The sequence below is a fragment of the Chrysemys picta genome, chromosome 3 (assembly GCF_011386835.1).
Source record: "Chrysemys picta bellii isolate R12L10 chromosome 3, ASM1138683v2, whole genome shotgun sequence".
Taxonomy (NCBI): domain Eukaryota; kingdom Metazoa; phylum Chordata; order Testudines; family Emydidae; genus Chrysemys; species Chrysemys picta.
Window position 1 is genome coordinate 157,445,149 of NC_088793.1, and position 20,836 is coordinate 157,465,984.

Sequence of the window (20,836 nt, forward strand, 5' to 3'; positions counted from 1 at the left end):
TAATCCATTTAATGTTTGCCTATTATTCTGTATCATTTAAGTTTCTTCATCAAAACATCATACAGTACCAAGTCAAATGCCTTCCAGACGACTAAGAGTATTATATCCACATTATTACTTTATGATTTTTATCAATCAAAATTCTAATCTTGTAAAAAAATGATACCTAGTTTGGGAAAGATGTATTTTCCATAAACCCATGTTGACTGGCTTTAATTATATTGCCATCCTTTAATTCTTTATTAATCTAGTTCCATATCAGCTACTCCATTATTTTGTCAAGGACTGATGTCAGGCTGACAGGCCTATAAATTACCCAGGTTGTCCCATTTACCTTTTTAAAATACTGGCATAACATTAGTTTTCTTTCAGTCTTCTCAAACTTCCCCAGTGTTCCAAGAGTAATTGGAAATTAACAGTATTGGTCCAGGGAGTGCTTCAGTCAGCTCTTCTAAAACTCAGGATGCAAGTTATCAGGATCTGCTGATTAAAGTATGTCCAACTTCAGTAGCCGCTAGTACTGTTGAACATCCTCTTGAGTTACTGTTGGAGTGGAAAGTGCTTAATCACCACAGTAAAACTGGACATTCTCTTTTTCTCCCTAATACAGAACAGAAATATTTATTGAACACTTTTGCCTCTTCCGCAATATTCTCGACAACGCTACCATTTCAGCGTTGTGAAAACAAGAAGTAACAAGAAATGCATGAGGGGGAGAGGGGGTCCTTTATCACAAGGGGAAGACACAGAACTTGGGAGTGTGTGTGGGGGGGACACACAGACAGGGCAGTGAGAGGGCAGCATAGCAGCAGGCAGGCTGCGGGGGCACAGGCCAGACTGTGGGGCGCAAGGGGAGCGAGCACCAAGTGGACCGTGGGGACGGGGAGGGCAGAGAGGCTCTGAGCGGACAGCACGGTCTGGGGAGGGCACTGAGAAGTGGGCCGTGGGGAGCGCTCAGATGAGCGGGTGGTGGCGGTTCAGGAGCACAGAGGAGCTCCAAGCGGGGCAGGCACCGGACGGGCAATGGCCGGGCTCGGCGCCGCGGCTGTAGGCGGGGGCGCATGCGCGGCTCCCAGTACTTGTTGCTTTGACTTTGTTACTTTTGGGCTCCGGGCGCTGCTCCCGCCCTGGGCAGGAGGAACTCGCCAGAGCGGCCGGAGACAGCGGGCAGACGCCGCTGCAGGTAATGGGGCTGCGGCTGGGAAGCTCCCGGGGCTGCCACGTCCTGTGCTGTGAGCTGCCAGCAGGAGCCCAGCTCCAGTTAGGGGGCGGTCCCGTCCCGGGCGGGCCGGCTTCCGGCCTTGAGAGCTGCGGGAGGCGCCCCCCAAACTTACGGGCGGGAGACCCACTGAGCGCCTACCTACAACCCCCCGCGCGCCCGCCAGGCCCCTAGCCACTTGCGGGCCTGGCTGCGGTGCGGTGTCCGTGCAGGGTGGTGCGTGGTGGCGGTGGCTGATCAAAGCCAGAAGAGTTTTCCTGCAGTTCGTGCTTGAGACCGAGGGCCAGCCGCTCCCCAGGCCCCGTTCCTGGTTGTTACCAACCACCCAGTACGTGTGCTGAGAGCCCACCATGCCTTACTTGGACCCTCTTCCCGGCCCAGGGGGAGCCAGTGGAGGACGGTGGCCCCCTCTCCACTGTATTGTGCAGATCAGGAGCAAAGGGGCCAGTGGACTGCGTATGGGGTTAGGGGCTAGGAATCCCCGAGCACTAATCTGGCTCTGCCATTGACCTGCTTTGTGATCTTGAGCAAGACCTTTCATCTCCCTGTAGCCTCTGTTTTCCTATCTGTAAAATGGGGACAGTAATACTTCCCTGCCTCCCAGGAGTGTTGTGTAGATTAACTGGTCAACATACAGCACTTTGGAGATGCTCTTGTATCGCTCTTTAGTATTATTAGTGTATAATGTGTGTGCGTGCACACCATTTTAACAAGTGTTTTTTGTGAAATTCTATGGCTCTCAAGTAGTGTATGTACAACGAGCCATTTTTGTAGAAGTCAGTCTGGGGGTATATTCCTATTCCCTATATGGGAAATAAAGCCCCTGGAAACTACAAATACTTCTTGCTAGGCAGATACCAAATTTGCTATTCTTCCTCTGCTGCTTCTGGGCATGCACTAGGGATTTTTTTTTTCATTGCTGCTGAATTCCACCAACAACCAGCTCCAGGACATCTGCCAAGGCAGGTAAAGGTAGCTGTATTTGTGGTAGGATGTTAGAGACACTAGAGGAGTAAGGTAATATCTTTTATTGGGCCAACTTCTCTTGGTGAGAGAGACAAACTTTCAAGCCACACAAAGCTCTTCTTCAGATCAGTGCTGTGTGGCTCGAAAGCTTATCTGTCTCACCAACAGAAGTAGGTCCAGTATTACCTCACCCACTTTGTCTCTCTAGGGCAGGTAAAAGCATAAGGTGATATTAGCAAAGTGTTTTTGTTTTTTTGATACACAGAAAAATATGCAAATATACATACTTTTGGTTGCTTAAACAGCCACTCGTCATGGCAGAAAACTTGGGCTCTCCTGGTAAAAACACAGCATATTGGACTTGGCTGATTGGCTACAAATTTGGCTCCCTACTGCCCTCTGCAGGAGATAGTCTCAGTGGGCTTGTCTTCATTGTAAAGTTGATTGGAGTTGCATTGGCCCCAGCTCAAGGCCCAGCCACACAAAAACCTTTACCTTGAATATAGTGGTGCTTTTGACTCAAGTTGACTGGCCTAGCAGAGGGCATAGGCTAATGCTCAAGTTAGTGCAATTTGTCAGCTGCTAACATGACCACTCTGTAGTGTGGACCCAGGCTAGCTCCCCTCGAGTGCTAGTAGTTCCCCTGTGCCTCCCCACAATACACCCTGTGCCCAGAAAGGACAGACAAGTTCTCCCACAATTCACTGGGGCTTAAGTGCTTAGGCCTACTTGCAGTAGAGCCAGCCCTGTCAGTCACCAGCTGCAGGGGAATGCCCGCCCCCTGTAGTTCCCTCCAGTTTTCTGTCTCCACAGAGGTTGGCAGGAGGCCTCTCCAGCCCTCCCTGCTCCAGCTTTTCAGAGGAAGACTCCAGCCTTCTATTTCCAATTGCTGGCGAGCCATTCAGCTCCGGAACTGTCCATCAAATCCCCAGCCACGACTGAGGCTGTTTGCCTTTTGGAGAGATTGTCCCCTCGGCTTTGCTTTCCCTGCTGAGGCGTTGGAGTAGCTGGTGCCCTGACAGGCTTCGGGCAGAGAGTTAGGCCGAGAAAGCCAGAGACAAAAGGAAAGGTCTGTGTCTCCTGCTCCCCGCCCCTTAGAGAGAGTGTCCTTTGGAGCTCACCCAGCTCCATGGTCAAAGGGCACTTTTCCCCTCACTGTGCAGGTTGTGTGGAGTTGTCTCAGCCCCCGCTTCCTGGGGGTAGGAAAGGAGAGGCTGATTTTGCTGGGCACGGTGTAGGAACCATCTCAGTAGCCCATTCCTGATGGGATTGCCTTGCCTGGGCACAAAAGGAGGCAGGCAGGACTGGAGAAGCTAGCAAAAGGTGCAAAAACCCTGCAGCTCTCTAGAGACGTACTTCAGAGCCGCTGCTGCCAGCCCTTTCTCTCTCTAGAACCCAGTGGACTCAGGGTCTGATAGATCAGCAGACCCAGCAGAGATTCCCAGTGAAAATATCGTGCAGCAGTACCTCAATGGAATCCCTGTGGGAGATGCCATTATATTTGCCATCTCCATAGGTCTTCCTGCTAGCTCTGCTTCCAAACAGGCAAGTTTTCCAGTGTGGTTGCCATCTGTGACGAGACCTAGTATTGTATTTTAATTTAGACAGATAGTCTTCACAGTTGCCGTAGCACCCATTCCCAAAATAAATTTAAAAAATGCTCTTAACTTCCTTCTGTCAAGCATCAAATCCCAATTTGTAGGAGCATGGACAATCTCATGGCAGAAAACCCAAGTTTCCTGTGATGAGACCAGCTAGATAGCTACCTTACAATTTTTTAACATAATTTAAAATGTAAAATAATGTAAAAATTAAAAATCTGAATAAATGCTTTAAGCTATATAGCTGTTTAAATAAATGTGTATAGATATAGTGTATCTTTCTGGTTAGTAAAAAAGTGGTATGTAACGTGGTGTAAAGGCTATATTTAGTTGCAAATCAACATGATTTAATGGTTACCAACCAATTAAAATCAGCCTTTCTTTAGAAAAATAACTAAAAACTACAAATGCAAAACAGTGTTAAAACTGATTATTTAAGGTTTCTGGCTTTCTGATTTAAATCATGATTAAAATTAGTGATGTAAATCACTTTGATCACTTAAATCAATCCGGCCTTTTTCCTATGCCATGACAGTGTTACACTCTTACTTGAATTTTTAAGGCTACTCAAGACAACATTTATGTATTTGATGATCTGGAACAGAGGTAATCACATCTCTCTCTGTTGAAGATATCACTGCACTGTGATGGACTGAGGGCCTACAAACTCCAATAGAGAATTAATATAAATAGGACCTAAAGGTCACTTGTTCTGAAATGCTGTACATTTTACTATCTGCATGACAGTATCTTGCAGACCATCTGTAGCTCATGGGTCAGGCGGTAGTACTGTTGTTTAAAGTTATAATAAGGGGGTACTGGGAGGCTCTGGGTATTGATAATGTGCTATAGAGCTTTTCACCTTTTGGCCACCAGTATAAATTCAGACCAGTTTGTAGTGACCTAAAAATCATTACAAGTTGAAGGTTATGAAAGGGACTATATGCAATGAATTTGGAGGTCCCCATTGCACATTTTTAAAAAATCAGCATAATGGGTAACATCCCAAAGAACGTTCCCTTCAGGCCAGGGGTGAAGCATATAGCTAAGACCGGAGAGGAAGCTTGCATTGCCTCTGCTCATGCTGTATTTGCTCTATAGAGAAGACTGAAGTCTTCTCCAAGATTGTTAAGCAGGACCTTTCACCAGCACTAAACAAAGAAAAAGAAGGGGAGGGGAAAGAATAATTTCTGTTTGTTTCTTTCAGCATCCAGAGCAGTGTTTTCTTTGTCAAATCTGGGAAATACTTTTGTGAGAAGTCTATGCTTGCAATCGGATGTACTGGATGTCACCGTCCTCAGCACGGGTTCAGAGACTTGCAATCTTTGCTCCCAAGAAATTGAGCTCTCTAGGGTGTATTCTCCCTATGAATTTGTGATTTACAGACACCTTTCATATGATGTTCTTTTATTCCAAGTAATTGAGAGCTACTGGGAATCAAGTTTAGAAGATTTGAAAAGAAACTTTAAAAACAGCAAACCCGGAAGTAAGTGAGCAATTTCTTCCACTTGTAAAGACACCTTTGTATGACTGGAAGAATTTTGCCATTTTCCAGATGTTGCTAAGTTAACTGAGCAGTTTAATTAATAATTGAACAAAAGTAGAGAACTCGGAAACATGCACAGTTCTTTCTTGTTAGATATCGCATATTTAACACTTTACCCTGTCAGACAACAATCTTTAACTTCTTTAAAAACATTGATTAAACCTCACAACATGCCTGTTATAGGTTTGTTTTGTGGCTTTTTGTGAAATTTATAGTCAGTTTTATTAAGTTCCAAGGTCTTTACATTTGATAAGTCTAATATTCACAATCTCATATGTCCACGAGCCCTCAACAGGAGACAAAGTCCTTCAAATCATCATAGATCATTGGAATAGCTAACTTCTTATGTCACTCCAAGAACCAGGAATCAAAGCTCAAATACTTAGTAGTTTTAATATTCTAGATGGGAGAATAGCAAAGTTTACACATTGGTCTCATGCAACCTTCCTTAGATTGCACTTGTATTTTAAGCATTTGAGCTTTGATGCCTGGTCTCTAAGAGGCCTATGTTTTGTTAGATGTTCAGAGTACATGGATAGAAATCCTGCACCAAAGAATATTTTGGTAACAGATGCTGCTCAGTGGCGTTATTGCGAAATCTTTTCTCAATGGTGGTTGGGGATGATGGTAAAATATTCATTCTGTATGAGGACACTTTCTTTTGAATCTTTCTGCACTGGGATGTTCCCAATTTGGATGCTTGTTTTGTTTGCACATTTCACAAATATGAGTCTCCTGACCCAATAGGCAGGCTGGTAATGTGACTGCTCACTTCCTTTTTCAGGGGAGACACGAGATGTTTCCTTTCCTGTTTCTGGATGTTGGACATTCCCGTCTTGCCTACTTCAGCAATAGAAGTGGATCTGACGACACAGATAAGACTTACTGCTACAGCACTGCACAGGGCAGTACTGTGCTCCAAGGAGTAACTTTTGGTGGAATCCCTACTGTTCTGCTGCTTGATGTTACTTGCTTTTTGGTAAGCTTTCTTCTTAACTCTTGCAGCTGTAATACTTCTGGCCTGTCCAGAAGCTCAGTGTTGTGTAGAATACTCTCGCTGTCTGATGGGGATTTAGGAAAGAGGGATTTGTTTTCCAGAATCTTTAGAACAGAAATATTTTAGGAGGTTGCTAGAGAGACAGGACTGCAAGCTGGCCTCATAAGTTTCATATGTCCTGCTTTTTGCTCTTCTAAACCACCTTTCATCAGGGAACTCCAAAGCTCTTCACAAGTATTAATGAATTAAGCTTCACAATATCCATGTGATGGGATTCTGATGGGTAGGCACAGAGGAGCAAAGGGACTTGCCACGGTTATGCACTGAATCAATGGTAGTACTAGGAATAACACCGTAGGCTACTGGTTCCGTGCCTTAGCCATCCTTCCTCCCTATTGGTCATTCTTATGGGATGTGAGGGTCAGCTGGCATTTGAAGATTTCTCAAGAAACGAAAGCTAATGCTGAATACTGTTACTATATTGAGGAAAAACTTCCTAATGGTGAGATCTATTAGATGGTGAAATAGTCTCCTAAAGGAAGCAGAAGGTGGAAATTCTATCACTTTAGACCCTTCAAATTAGAGTGTACAAAGCAGTGGAGAAAACAATGTACAGAACAATCTGGACTGGAAGAAGGAGGAACAAGATGACATGGCATGGTGCTAGAATTTCAAAGAGAGGCCTAAAATACAATTGGGAAGAAATTTCCTTGAACATCTACATATGATTTATTTTAAATCATAGCTTATTTACTGATTGCTATTTTTTACTTTCTTCTTATTTTATAGCTTTTAAATTGCTAAAGTGGATATTTTGTCCCTGTTTAACTAGTTTCCTAATTGTTAGCAGAATTTCAGAATTTACCTAAAGATTTTTTTTTCTTTTTTTCTGTTAAGAAATATACTTAAAATGCTCATCTGTGCTGAAAAAGTGACACCCAGGGCCTCATTGCCAACCTTACTATGAGAACAGCACAAAATTGAAACAGACAGTTGATTGCAATACCCTGTAGGTCAGTGGTCACCAACTGGTCGATCGCGATCGACTGGTTGAGCCTAGAGGATCTCCTAGTCGATTGCAATCTCTGGTGGTGCAGCGTGGCTCCCGCTAAGGCAGGCTCCCTGCCTGGCCTGTCCCTGCCCCATGCCACTCCTGGAAGCGGCCAGTATGGCCCTGGGGCCGGAGTCTCCCTCTGCCTGCTGCTCCTGCCTGCAAGCACCGCCCCTGCAGCTCCCATTGGACAGGAACAGGGAGCTATGGCCAATGGGAGCTGCAGCGGTGGTGCTTGCAGAGGGGCAGCATGCGGAGCCACGTGCCCCTGTCCCCAGGGGCCACAGGGGCATGTTGCTCCCTTCTGGGAGCGGCGTGGGGCTGGGGCAGGCAGGGAGCCTGCTTTAGCCTTGCTGTGCCGCCAACCTGGAGACACCCAAGGTAAGTGCTGCCTGGCAGGAGGCCGCACCCCAACCCCCAGCACCCTCCTGGAGCCAGCACCCCAAACCCTTTCCTGAACCCCAACCCCCTGCCCCAGCCCTGACCCCCCCCAGAGCCAGAACCCTGCAACCCCTCCTGCACCAACATTTTGCCCCAGCCCTGAGCCCCGTCCCAGAGCCAGCACCCTCTATCCCCTCCTACACCCCAACACTTTGCTGCAGCCCGGAGCCCTCTCCTGCACACAAACTCCCTCCCAAAGCTTGCACCCCTCACCCCCTTCTGCACCCTAACCCCCTGCCCCAGGCTTAGCCCAGAGCCCCCTCCCACACTGCAAACCCCTCGGCGCTAGCCCAGAGCCCGCACCCCCTCCCGAACCCCAACCCCCTACCCCAGCCCAGTGAAAGCGAGTGAGGGTGGAGGAGTACAAGCAACGGAGGAGGGAATGATGGAGCGAGTAGGGCAGGGCTTTGGGGAAGGGGTGGGGCCTTGGGGAAGGGGCGGGGTAGATCCTGGGTTGCCCTTAAATTCAAAAAGTGATCTTGGGTGTAAAAAGGTTGGAGACCACTGCTGTAGGCTATTTGCTAACCAGCACCATCTTCCAATCTATTGAACTTCCTCTATTCAAGAAAGCTTAAATGCTTTGACCAGGCTGCACTTCTCCATTAGGGTTTGCAGTGTGAAGTCGATGGGACTTGTGCTCCTAAGTCACTGGGGTGCTTTTGAAAATGTTGCCCATAGGTGCCAAAATATTTTTGAAAATTTTGATGTATTTTTCACAATAACATTTTGAATGTATTAGAAGTCTAAATAACCTTTTATTGTTAACACTGAAGGAGTTTTGAAGTGCCTGATGTTATGCCACTAAAAAGTTTTTAATAAAAATAAAATGTTAGCCCCGTATGCCACAAACAGTTACATACATGCTTAACCTTAAGCATGTGAATAATTCCACTGGAAATCAGTGAGACTAATTCATATGAGTAAAATTATGTTCCTGCTTAAATATTTGCAAAATCTGGGCCTTAACTTTCAATATTTTGTTTTTTGTTTATAGCAGTTTTGTAGAACTCAAATATGATACCCTGCCAGCAGTAGCATTTTAAAAACAAACCAACCAGTGTTACAATTCAATTTATTATGCATTTTAATCTAAAATTGCAATGGTAAAAATTTCCAAATTTAGTCTTACAAAACCTCACCCTATTTTAAATAAGTGGATTAAAAATAAGTGATTTATATCACTCCACACTGGCTGTGACTTCTTTCATTTGTCAATTGTAATGGTATGTCTAATATTTATAAATATTTCTCAGATGATGACTGTTTGGAAGTAGAGGAGGATGGGCTGAGGCAGAAACTTGTGGGTGCAAGTTCCACTCTCTAGCAGCCCTGTCCACTGACCAAAAGCTGCTACCTACTTTGTCCTCACCATATTTCTGTTGGGCTAATCTGGTCAAGGATGATGGGGGTCAGTGGCTACAGTTCTTAATGCTTGACCTGTATCACTTTGTGGCAGGCTGCACACACCCCCTCCCCCAAGCTAAGATTATTGACGCTTGAAAAGACACAATACTAACCTGTCCCCAACCAAGAAGGAGAGCTCCAGATCCCCTTTGGAAAGTGGCAAAGTAGATTAGAACATCAATAAAGAGCTCCTTAGGATTGACATAAAACACTGTTGTCCTTTCACCTCCTCCAAAGTAGGAGCATAACTTTTGCTGACTGCATGCTGAGTTTCATTTACGAGCCCCTGATAAGAAATGAGCAGCATTATAAGGGATTTTAATGCTATTATTTCTGGAGGTTTGTTTGAGAACAAGTTTTCCAGTGAAAGTTAATAGCCAGTGTGTTGAACACAGAGGATCAAATCCATCCCTGATGAAACTGCAGTGAAGGCTAAAGATATACACCAGGGATGAATTTGGCTACAATATCTTAAATAAACATAGTTTTAAGCCACCAGGAAAAGAAATTTAAAACCAGCAAACAGACTTGGTAATTGAGGTTCCTAGTAGTAAAGTGAGAATCAAGGAATCATCCAATTACCGAGTTTAGGAAACTATACTGAAGAATAGTCCAAACTTTGCTCATCTGAAGGCCGTGCTGGCAATTCTCTAGGAACCCAGAGGACCCCCCTAACTTGTTTAAAATAAAATAAAACACAGTGAAACAGCTAGTGGCCATCTTCATTTTCAGTATGGAGGCACAGTCCAATGTGCAATGCTGTGCCTGGGTGCCAGTTTAGATCTGAAGTACTTAATCCTGGACTTGTAGTCCTTATTAAAGAGGAAGGTGACTGTGAGCCACCATGTAGAATTCTGTGCTGGCCATTGTTTGGGTACAGTTGTACTTCATACTGACACTTGACTTTTAAAACATTGAGTCTTTGCTTTCGGGCTGCTTTCCATAGAGCACAGGGAGGTATCTTCTCTCTCCATGAACAACATTGCACAGTGAGCCAGGCACATTGTGGAGCATTTTTGCCTTTCTCCAGCTATCACTTATTTGCCTCTGGATGCCAGACTTGAAGGTCCAATGACCTGAACTCATCTGACAACTCCTGTGTTCCTCTGTTTGTGACAGAGATGTTTGCAGACTTCTTTTAATAAGGACTCCATCTCCTATCTGATTTCTTCTCAGAGTTGTTTTTTTAAAAAGTTCTCTGTAAATCTATGAAATATGGCTTGTTTTCTAACTTGCATGGTCCTAATTGTTTGTCTTGCTACAAAGGAGTTAATTTAAGGGCAGGATTTAAAAAAGGCCTTGGTGATGGCTTTTATGAGCCATAATAATGATTGTAGTTATCTACACTGAGGGGGATGTAAGCAGATTTCAAGCTTTACCTGCACAAGGACTTGCTCCCACCACAACTGTCTGCATCACTGTAAAACTTGCCATTATGAAGCATTCATCATACATTTGGGCACTGTTAAATAATAGTAATGGTCCATTATGAAAGTTTTAGCTTCTTCTGAAACATTTAGTTGTAACATACTGATTAATGTGTATGCATGCTACTGCCTGCCACTGGATTGTATCAGTACTGTTCCTAGTCTGTCATAAACATTAATACAAGTCTAGTTAAGAAATTTTTCTTTAGCTAAAACTTCAGGCCTGTGTTATGAGAGCAGGAGGACTGGAGTTCTAGGCCTGCTGACTCTGTAGTCCCAAACAAACTAGTTTGTGGCATTGTGGCCACTGGATGTCTTACACAGTACGGGTTAGTCCCAGAGATGGGATACCAGCTTTGATGGACCACTGGCTTAATCCGATACAGTAAAGTCTATGTTTCTAAGAAAGGTATTTTCAGTTTCAAAATTGAAATCAATGATTTTTATTTCTATTTTCTAGATTTTAATATTGGCGTTTTCCATTATAAGGAAGCGATTCTGGGACTATGGTCGCCTTGCCTTGATGTCGGAAACTGAAAGGTAAAATGATGCACAGCCAAGTTCCTTTGTTGAAACCAGTTGGTGGATATAGAATTAAGTAAGATAAATGGGATTTTAGGTAACTGAACTTTGCATAAATAAGGTGATATTGTAATCATGTATTTTTTCTTTACTTACTTTCCTGTTTAAAATTCTCTCCTGACTTTACTGTGTGAAACACACCTCTCCTTCCAACAGTCTCTCACTGTAGGACACTGTCAGTAAATAAAGCTGTGTGTTTACAGTTGTCATTAAGACTTTCTCAGTTCTCATGGTTGAAGGAAGTGTCAGGAAGAAGAAAAAGCAATAGGCTGCTCTAATCTGTTGACATGTATCTGCACACTTCTTAGTGCTTCTGCTACAGAAATACAGTGTAAGAATGTGAGCTACTACATTTAGCTGGCTTCAAACCCAAGATCTTCCCATGTTGATATAGAGGATGCAGCTCTCCACAGAACTTGTCATGGCTCAATTTATTGTGTACAGTCAAAGGACCTGATTCTGCTTTCGTTGAAGTCAATGAGAGTTTTGGCACTGATTTTAATGGAAGCTAGATTGAGCCTATGATTTTAAATTTCTTGATGTCATCTTAGGACACGTAGAAGCTAGTGATCTAACTATTCTTGGAAAGTGGGGTTAAACTTGAGCACTGATGCATTTGTCTGAAGGAAGGGCATGTGTGTTTTATGTGTTATGAAATAATTTTGTTTTTCAAGAACAAACTGAAAACAGTAACTTCCCATTTCATCAAAGACCACAGACTCTCTAATGGCGCTTTGCAATGCTACAGGACAGAAGTGAGCTGGGAGGTAGAGCCCTGGGAGAGAGGTGAATCAGAGGAATTATTGTAATGCTGCAGGGGGGGTCTGAGCTAAGAGGCTGAAACTGTTGTGGGGTAAAGGAGAGAAGATTAGCTTTTGTAATGTTGCAGTACAGGTCTGAACTGAGGAGCAGAATGCAGGAGGAACTCTGATAAAGTTGTAACCTGAGGCTGTGCAGGGATGAAGCCTGCAGAATTGGTCCTACCAGGTTCCAGACTACCCGTTTTTAAAATTGTATTAACATTAGTGTCCCAGGAAGTATTCTATCCTTTAATTTTTGTTTGTTCAGTTACATGCTCTTTTATTTATGCTGAATAAAAGGACACGCTTTTGTAATTAAGTATAATTCTGTATACTACAATATTGGGGGAAAAATACAACTTTGTATTCAAGTTGCCTCACATGGTGACTTGAGAATTGTAAAAGCTAGTTTAAGAGCTAGTGATTAACTGCAGCATTTCCATAGTCACTTAAATGTCTCTTTTTGTGTTTTAGTGAATCAAGATACCGCCCATTGTCTTTTTCCTCGTCGATACATGATCCTGAATATGACAGTGTCAGTATTTGAATTAGACACATGAAGCATTTTGGTGTATGTATGTATGTAAAAATATGCAGGTACAATGGAATCTGCCATAATTCAGTCTTGCACCTAGCATAGATAACCCGACTCTGCTCAGAGGCAATCTCTACAACTTCAACTTAGGATGCAGTAACACATCATGAAAGGTGTGCTTATACTGGAACCTTTGATGGCTTTATGGCATCTTGTTTCCAGCTCTCGATAAACACTGTTATAAACCAACATCCTGTTGTCACTTAAAAATATTTTTTTTATTTTTGAGAGAGGGATAATAGTCTTAATATTTTGAAGAAATAAAATACTAATTTACATGTACACAGTATTTTTTATGTTCAAAGCACTTGGCAAATATTGCCTACTAATTATCTCAACATACCTGGTGGTGTTATCCATGTTTTACAGAACGGGAAATTGGGGCACATATGGGAAAATCATGTAATAAGGCCATATATAATTAGTGGAGAAGCTGGACAGAGAAGGAAAACAACTCTTAGGCCAAATTTTAGTTGGCCTCATCCACAGCCGTTGATTTTGAGGGACTCTTTAAATGGCTATGATTCAAAGTGCCTTAGTCATCCTATGTTTGGCTACAGAATCAAACTATGGAAGTGCTGTCCAAGCAATGCTACTGTTTTAAAGATCCATCTGCTTAATTTAAACTGTCTGAGCATCTTGCTATTACCTGAAGATTGCTCTTTAATATGTTTTATTTTAAATCCTTCTTCAGCTCTGGAGGAACTTTATCATTTAAATTGATAAATAAAGACATATTTCTCTAGCTTGCGAGTATTCTATTATGGAAAAGGCCTAGGGAACTTAATAAAAATAACTTTTTTCCTAGCTTTTTGAACCCTAATATATAATTTAATAGAGAATTATATCTCTGCTATAAAATTCTAAAGGATGGTTCACAATCTTATATGAAAGATGTAATTTTCTATTACCTTCTTCATAGATGGTTACAATTGAAGTCTTCAAAATACTGGCTTCATCCCTATTAAATTATATAGGACTCTCTTCCATGTGGATTTTATTTAAAATTGTGAGGGACCATTGAAAGGTCTTTAAATTTCTTTTGTTTTCGTTCTGAAACTACTAGTTAAATCCAGTTCTACTTATGGGGCTTGATCCTGAATTGAATTTAATGGGAACAGGATTGGGACTAAAACCTATATATTTGTCTTACAATCAGAGCTAAGATTTTGCACTTCTTTAATTACTTGAATATTCATCCCTTGGACTTTCTAATGTTTTGCTAATTGTAAATTGATTATTGGGATGAGTTTAAAGCATATGTTCTCTGTGTTTATAGACCATAAATTGAATATGATGCCCTGAAATTATCAAGACCCATTTAGTAGCTCTTTTTTTAACCTAGTAAGAGATTAGTTTATATGAAACACTCCTATTAGTTGTAAAAATTGCAGACACTATTATCTCTTGGAAGCAATCAACATTTAGAAGCTAACATACTTCCTCTTTTTTTCTAGGGGTTTTGTTCCTGGATGACATCTGCCTTTCGAATGCAGTAAGTACATGAAGCAGAAACAGTGAGCCATGGTTTACTTTTTTTGATGTGTATATATTTTTAAAATAGGGAGACAGTTTCAAAGATGGAAAGTGATAGACTGTATCGAGGCATAATACATAGGGATAGAACTGGCGGTATATGAGCCCAAACTGGCTCCCTTTGAAGTCTGAGAGCATGAGGTGGGTCTAGGACCGTAAGCTCCCATTCTTCAAAGAGAACCATGTAAGCAGACTCCCAGGAAAGCCAGTGGGGCTCTAAGCGGGCATGGAGGTCTGCCCACAGGGTTCTCCTTGCAGAATTGGTGCTTCAGTAAAGAGGGAATGAGTATCCCCAGAACAGTTTCTCAGTAGTTGAATATTCAAGATTTGATATTGGTTCTTAGTACCTATCTGCCTAGGAAATCATGATTTTTTTTGTCCTATTTGAGTAAACAGATTTTTTTTTTTTAAGGAAATTGTTGAGGGTAGGTAATAGGGAATTCTCTGGGACTCCTTTTCCATGCTGTCCTCCATTTTTCCAATTTATTCTCCCCCTCCCAAGAACCCATGTTGGACTGATTTTTGTCCTCCTGACAATAGATGTGGTTTCTTGCAAAGCCCTTCAGTGCCTTTCCTTAATTGGTTGGGAGTGGGTCCAAGACTAACATGTAGTCACCTTCCTCCTCAGTCTTCCCTGGGGCGGAGTGTACTTCTGCTGTAGGAGCCCCATCCCAGATATTAAGATCTACGTTTAATTCAGTCTTGCAAAACTGCCATGGAAAAGCAACACAGGTGCAAAATATATTTACTCATCTTTTTCCAGGCTGATAATGAGAATTTTACTTGTCAAAAATATTGCCAGCCCAAAGGAATAGAATTTTGCTGACCTGGTTTAATTCTTTATGTATTTCATACCCCAGATGGGTCAGTAGAAGGCAGTCAAAATAAAACCCTTCTTCCCCTTTGGTGGCACAAAGCATTTTTCTAGTACTCTGTGTCTTTTGCTGTGTATTCAGTTGATGAAGATGTACGTGTGAATGTTGCTGTAAGTGCCTATTTGGATTTCAGAATAACCTCTCATTAGTGATTGTGTGTTGGTCCATGATATGAGACAGACAAGGTAGGTGAGGTAACATCTTGTATTGGACCAACTTGTATTGATGGAAGGTATGTGCTGTAAGATATTACCTCACCTACCTAGTTTCTCACATTTATTTTAATAAACCATCCCAAGTTGGTCTTTCATTTCTCAGAGTTTAGTAGAAGGTACAAGTTATAGGGCTTATTTAGAAGTCAGTATTTATAAGCACAATCCAACTGGTAAAGCATCCAGACTGACCTGCTGCCTTTTTGTCTATGGTGCAGCGATGAAGAGATTCGTGACAAATGTGGTGATGATGCCATGCACTACCTCGCCTTTCAGCGCCACATCATTTGCCTGCTGGTTGCTGTCAGCATTTTGTCTGTTTGTATCATATTGCCTGTCAATCTTTCAGGTGACTTACTTGGTAAGAAAAGCTTTTCATCTCCTGAAGAGAGGGGTGTATTCTGTGTTACTGTCAGAGCTCTCAGGATACCTCCTATTGTGATAAACTTGATAAACGTAGTCCCCCAGTCTGTAGTGTAATACTATGCAGCTAGATACATTTGACAAAGGCCACTGTCAGAAATAGGATGACAGACTACATGGTTTATTTCCCTGTTCTGGTGTAGCAATTCTATGTTTGTATGCCTCAATAAACGTATTGTAATATGCTGGCTGGGGTGTGTGGGTATGGGTGTGTGTGTGTGCACGCACGCACTACTGCTCTCCATTGGGTAGAATTGGAACTGCTCAACTGTGTCATAAACCCTCTACTGCTGACAGAGATTCTCTTTTAGCTCAAGTGGCAGGGGGCCTGTCCTTTCTGGAATAGGAGGATCAAGTTCTGGACATGCTGCTGCATTAAGTTCTGAGTAGCCACAATGTGTAGCATACTAGGTGGACAAAAATTTGTCACTTTTGTATGTTCATGGTGCTTTTTGCTCTGGTGGTTTAGAGAGTAGCCAACCTTGTGATGTGATTAAGTATTTTATCCAACCTGTGGTGGAAGGTCATGGGTTAGGCTACATTTTAGTCATGGATATTTTTAGTAAAAGTCATGGATAAGTCACAGGCAGTAAACAAAAATGTGACCTGTCCATGACCTTTTAATATATACCCCTGACTAAAACTTGGAGGTGGGGAGCAGCTCGGGGAGGGGTGGTGGCCCTGAGGGGCACAAAGATGTAGCCCAGCGGGGAGGGTGCGGGTTGTTGGGACTGAGGCAGGCTCCATACCCAGCTCCTGGGAAGCGGTGACCCTAGCTCCACATGCTGTCTGCACTCCCCAGCCCCGGTTCTGCAGCTCCCATTGATTGGGAACCGCAGCCAATGGGAGCTGCGGGGGCAGTGCCTGCAGGTGGAGGCAGCACGTGGAGCTAATAAATAAATTAATGAAGATATCCTATCTCCTAGAACTGGAAGGGACCTTGAAAGGTCATCAAGTCCAGCCCCCTGCCTTCACTAGCAGGACCAAGTACTGATTTTGCCCCAGATCCCTAGGTGGCCCCCTCAAGGATTGAACTCACAACCCTGGGCTTAGCAGGCCAATGCTCAAACCACTGAGCTATCCCTCCCCCCCAGCTAGGAGGAGGGGAGTTCCTGTTGTCCTTCCAGGGAGCTTCCCTAAGGTAAGCACCACCTCGCACCCCAATCCCCAGCCCTGAGGCCCCCCGCCCCCAGACTCCTGTTGCTGGAGGGCTGGGGGGCCCGAGACTGCCCCAGCAGCAGCCACTGTGACTGGCCCAGGGGCTGCCCAAGCTGCTCAGGTGGCTCCCGGGCTGCTGCAGAAGTCATGGAACGTCATGGAATCCTTGATTTCTGTGACAAACACGGAGCCTTAGTCATGGGTTGTATTTTTGTTTTTCCAGAAATACTATTACTCTTTTTTCTCTTTTCCCTGACAGACCAGTGTTTCTTTGGATTGTCTACTTCCTTGTTATCATGATTAGCGATGCTGTCAGTACAGTTATGGAAATAATAGTTCTGTAATTTGAACAAATATTTGAGATAAAACATAATTAAAGGTGGGAAATTGGACTAGTCCCCTACCAGCTTTTTTTTTGCAAACCTATAGCTATCCAGCGTCCAAATGTTAAAAAATCAGCTGCTGTTTCCCTTTGCAGGCTGAATGCAGTATCTTCTTGTTTTACTAAATTTTAAAATAAAACCATGGTTAGGCCAGCATTAAGTATCTGTCTTATTTGGAATATTTACTAACATTAAATGTGATGAACATTAACAATAAACATAAATTTATTTTTGAAGTGTTTTATATTTTATGTCCTTACACTGTTCATATGAATGCTGCACCAGATAAATATACCATGTATTTTGTCCTTTTTTTTAGATAAAGATCCTTATAGTTTTGGGAGAACAACTATAGCAAATTTACAAACTGGGTAAGTAAATGTTGGAAAGTACTAGATGGTATTTTATATTTGCTGGAAATATTATGCATTTCTGAGGCTTACCTTAGTCTTAAAAATATAAAATTTTACAACATGCTTGGTGATGGTATTATTATTTATTGCTATTTTATGGGTGTGTAAACTGAAACAGAAGTTATGCGACTCACTGGAGGCTACATAGCAAGACAGTTATGGTGCGGGGAAGAGAAACCTGGAGTCCTGGTTTCTACAATCTGCTTTTACTAGACCACATGCTTCCGTTGAATAATAGATGTTGATGTAGCAATGTTGTTGGCAGAAATTTCCACACTAGAAGAAACTATACTTGTCAGTATTGTTTTGATCTCACAGCTTTAATACAATGTATGGTTTAATTGATTAAAATTCTTTCTTACACTAGACTTATGTGCCTGTCTCTCTTGACAAGACTATTAAAATCAGTCATGCATTTGAAGAAATGCCATAAAAATAGTTGGATGACTAAATACAAACATAATTCTATTATGTATTGATCTCATCTTAAAAAAAAAATCCCATTCCTAAAAAGCCCAGCTACTGTAATTGACAACTTGTTATATTTTTTTAGTAACATAATACTTAGTAAATGGGTATTTAAAAAAGTTTAAAGTATAAAAATCTGTCTGTCTTATCCGTTTTCAAATAGAGGCTTTGAAACCATATTTTAATTATTGGTCCTATTACAGATAAGCAGATTGTTGACAATACACATTTTGTTATGTAAGTTTTGAAAGAGAGGCTGACAAACACAGAAGGTAACGGAGTTCAGCAGAGTTAAGGTTGCATAGGCTGTTACATTAGATATGTATATTATTTTTTCAGTTCATTCCATTTCACTCATCTTTCCTCAAATGGTCAGTTGTGTCTCTTAATTCTTCTGGCCAACCAAAATCATGTTTTAGATTTGGGTAAGGATTGGGCCCATGGAGAATTCAGCTAGTTACTTAGTGCAGTGAATTGTAATATCTACAGAAAAATTGTCTGTAAATCAACTGTGTGGCAAAGTGTGCCTGTACACAGCTGGAGAAGCAGGCATGTGTTCAAAGGCTACCCAAAAAATGTGGCGCTCCTAGAATAGTTGCATTCCTTGGAGAGCTACTATTTTTATATGATGGGCTGCTAAGTCATATGGTTAGACCAGATACCTGCATGGGCAAAACAACCCATCAAACAATCAGAGACCAGTTTTCCTACCCTAATGCCTGATGAACTGTTTTATTCTTAATAGCATTTTAATATTTATGCAGATATGGCTCTAAATTCCATTCATTTCTAATAGTCTTAAATGTTTTGTTCCACAGCAACAATCTTCTTTGGTTGCACACTGTTTTTGCTGTTATTTACCTGATTTTGACTGTTGTCTTCATGAGACGTCACACCACGTACATCAAGTATAAAGAGGAAAACACAGTAAGTTCATTTACTCGGAGAAATATGCAGCACGTTTGAAAGGGGAAAATGTTGAAAAATCAAATACAAAAATACTTTCCCACCCTGCCAAAATGTCAATAGATGTGAAGGAATCCATAAAAGGTAAACACTCTAATATAATAGGTTCTAATCACAGCCAGAAAGACCAGGTAGAGTAAATCACAAGAGGAGTAAAAACACACCTGAGATTTTGTTTTGGCCTGTTGCCAGTATAGGGCCAAATTCAGTGCTGTTGTAAGTGGATGCAACACCCACTGAAGTCAGAAGCTGGTCTTCTGTTTTCTATTCTGTTTGTTTATTTTGTAAAGCTATTTTGATGTGCTGTGTCATAGTTTCCGCCCCCCATGTTCCCTTGGGCTCTCTTCCTTTTGGTTGTGAGAAACTGAGATGTTTTTCTTCTACAGGTCAGGCGCACACTGTTTATAACTGGCCTTCCCAAAAATGCAAAGAAAGAGGCTATAGAAAACCACTTCATGTAAGTCAAGAACTAGCGTGTGTAGGGAAAGGGGTTTAAAGCAATGTCGTGGCAGTTTTAACTATACAAACTAGACATGTCCTTGTTTTTAAACTGTTTAAAACCTGTATTCTAATTTCCATAATTGGAAAAATCTTATTAATCTGGTTTTGTCAGATTAAGAGGATAGAATGCAAATTATCAGCTTTTCAAAGGGGAAAAAATGTTAATTGTTTTTAATTTTAATTGCAAAGAAGTGGCTGCATATTCACACTAATTTTTTTCATGCTCTCACCTGGCCTTTGTTTGAAAGCAGAGCAGCTTGTGTCCTGTTAATCATAATTACTGTAAATTAAATTACAGCAACTGTTTCCAGTTCTCCAATATCTGTTTGTCAGGAGTTTGTGTTGGGAGCTAAATGATTGATTCTGATGTTAATTAGAAATCAGTGATAACCTTATGAGACATTCTCCGTAGTGTCCACTCTCTTCTAAGATGTCTCTTTTCCTTTCCAGTGCTGCATATCCGACCTGTAATGTGCTAGAGGTCCAGCTGTGTTATGATGTAGCTAGGCTTATCTGTTTGCACAAGGAAAGGTACCCTGGTTTATATTCTAGCTATAGTTACTATAGTGCTATAGAAACAATGTCAAGCTTTATTGAAAACATGGCAAAAGCAGAAAGCTTGTAGATGCCAGAGATGAATCTGACCGGGCCATCTCCAGTAGGTGCTACACGCTTCACATGAATGAGTTGCCCTGACTAGGTGATTTGACAAGGCAGTATAGTGATTGTCAAGGTATGAAACCTTAGTTTTGAATTATTAACTTTGGGACTCTGGTTCCCAGCACGGTGAGGCTAGGTGCACACAGAAGGGGTTACACTCAGTAACAAAAGCCAGATTGTCTTCCAGACACCTTGGTTTTGTGGAAAGGTTTGCTAAGGTGGCCCTGGTCTGGTAGAGAAGTAACTTTATTTAAACGTGTGTATACTGAAAACGCTTGAGTAAGCGGTGCTGGATCCATTGCAACTTGTAGCTAGATGGGAAAACTAGAACAGAACTCATATTGGTGTGTTTTTGTTTTTTGTTTTTTGTTTTTAAAATGCCATGTCCTTGAAGTAGCTTTCCAAAATCTGGCACATAGTTCAGGACTTTGACTCTAGCCCTGCACCACAAAATAATAATCCTTGGTGGTACTTGGTATTTTAGGAAGAAATTTGTTAAATACAATGAACCCGGGGTAATCTATAGTGAATGTCCAGAGTGCAGTTTAGGCAGTTCTAGATTAGATCTGGGCTGGCATTCTGTAATTCTGAAATAATTCTGAAAATAAGCAC

General features: G+C 42.0%; 1 protein-coding gene across 12 annotated transcripts in view; it reads left to right on the plus strand.

Moving 5' to 3' along the window:
* Nucleotides 1-788: 788 nt before the first annotated feature.
* The window catches only part of TMEM63A (transmembrane protein 63A), a 39,492-nt gene continuing 19,444 nt past the window's right edge, over nt 789-20,836 (plus strand). For 2 of the 12 annotated variants that reach the window (XR_010600196.1, XM_065590609.1), the window contains exons 1-12: nt 1,043-1,183; nt 4,994-5,272; nt 6,117-6,311; nt 9,075-9,229; nt 11,113-11,192; nt 12,509-12,569; nt 14,087-14,124; nt 15,471-15,613; nt 17,536-17,587; nt 18,916-19,024; nt 19,450-19,520; nt 20,015-20,095. Coding sequence is in view for 8 of the 12 variants with exons in the window: in XM_065590609.1 (XP_065446681.1) it covers nt 9,221-9,229; nt 11,113-11,192; nt 12,509-12,569; nt 14,087-14,124; nt 15,471-15,613; nt 17,536-17,587; nt 18,916-19,024; nt 19,450-19,520; nt 20,015-20,095 (644 nt within the window). In the remaining 4 variants the exon portion in view is untranslated. Of the gene's footprint in view, nt 2,182-2,998; nt 3,255-4,993; nt 5,273-6,116; nt 6,312-9,074; nt 9,230-11,112; nt 11,193-12,508; nt 12,570-14,086; nt 14,125-15,470; nt 15,614-17,535; nt 17,588-18,915; nt 19,025-19,449; nt 19,521-20,014; nt 20,096-20,836 lie in introns of all 12 variants that reach the window. The other 10 variants (XR_010600195.1, XM_065590612.1, XM_065590610.1 and 7 more) reach the window with 9 other exon arrangements.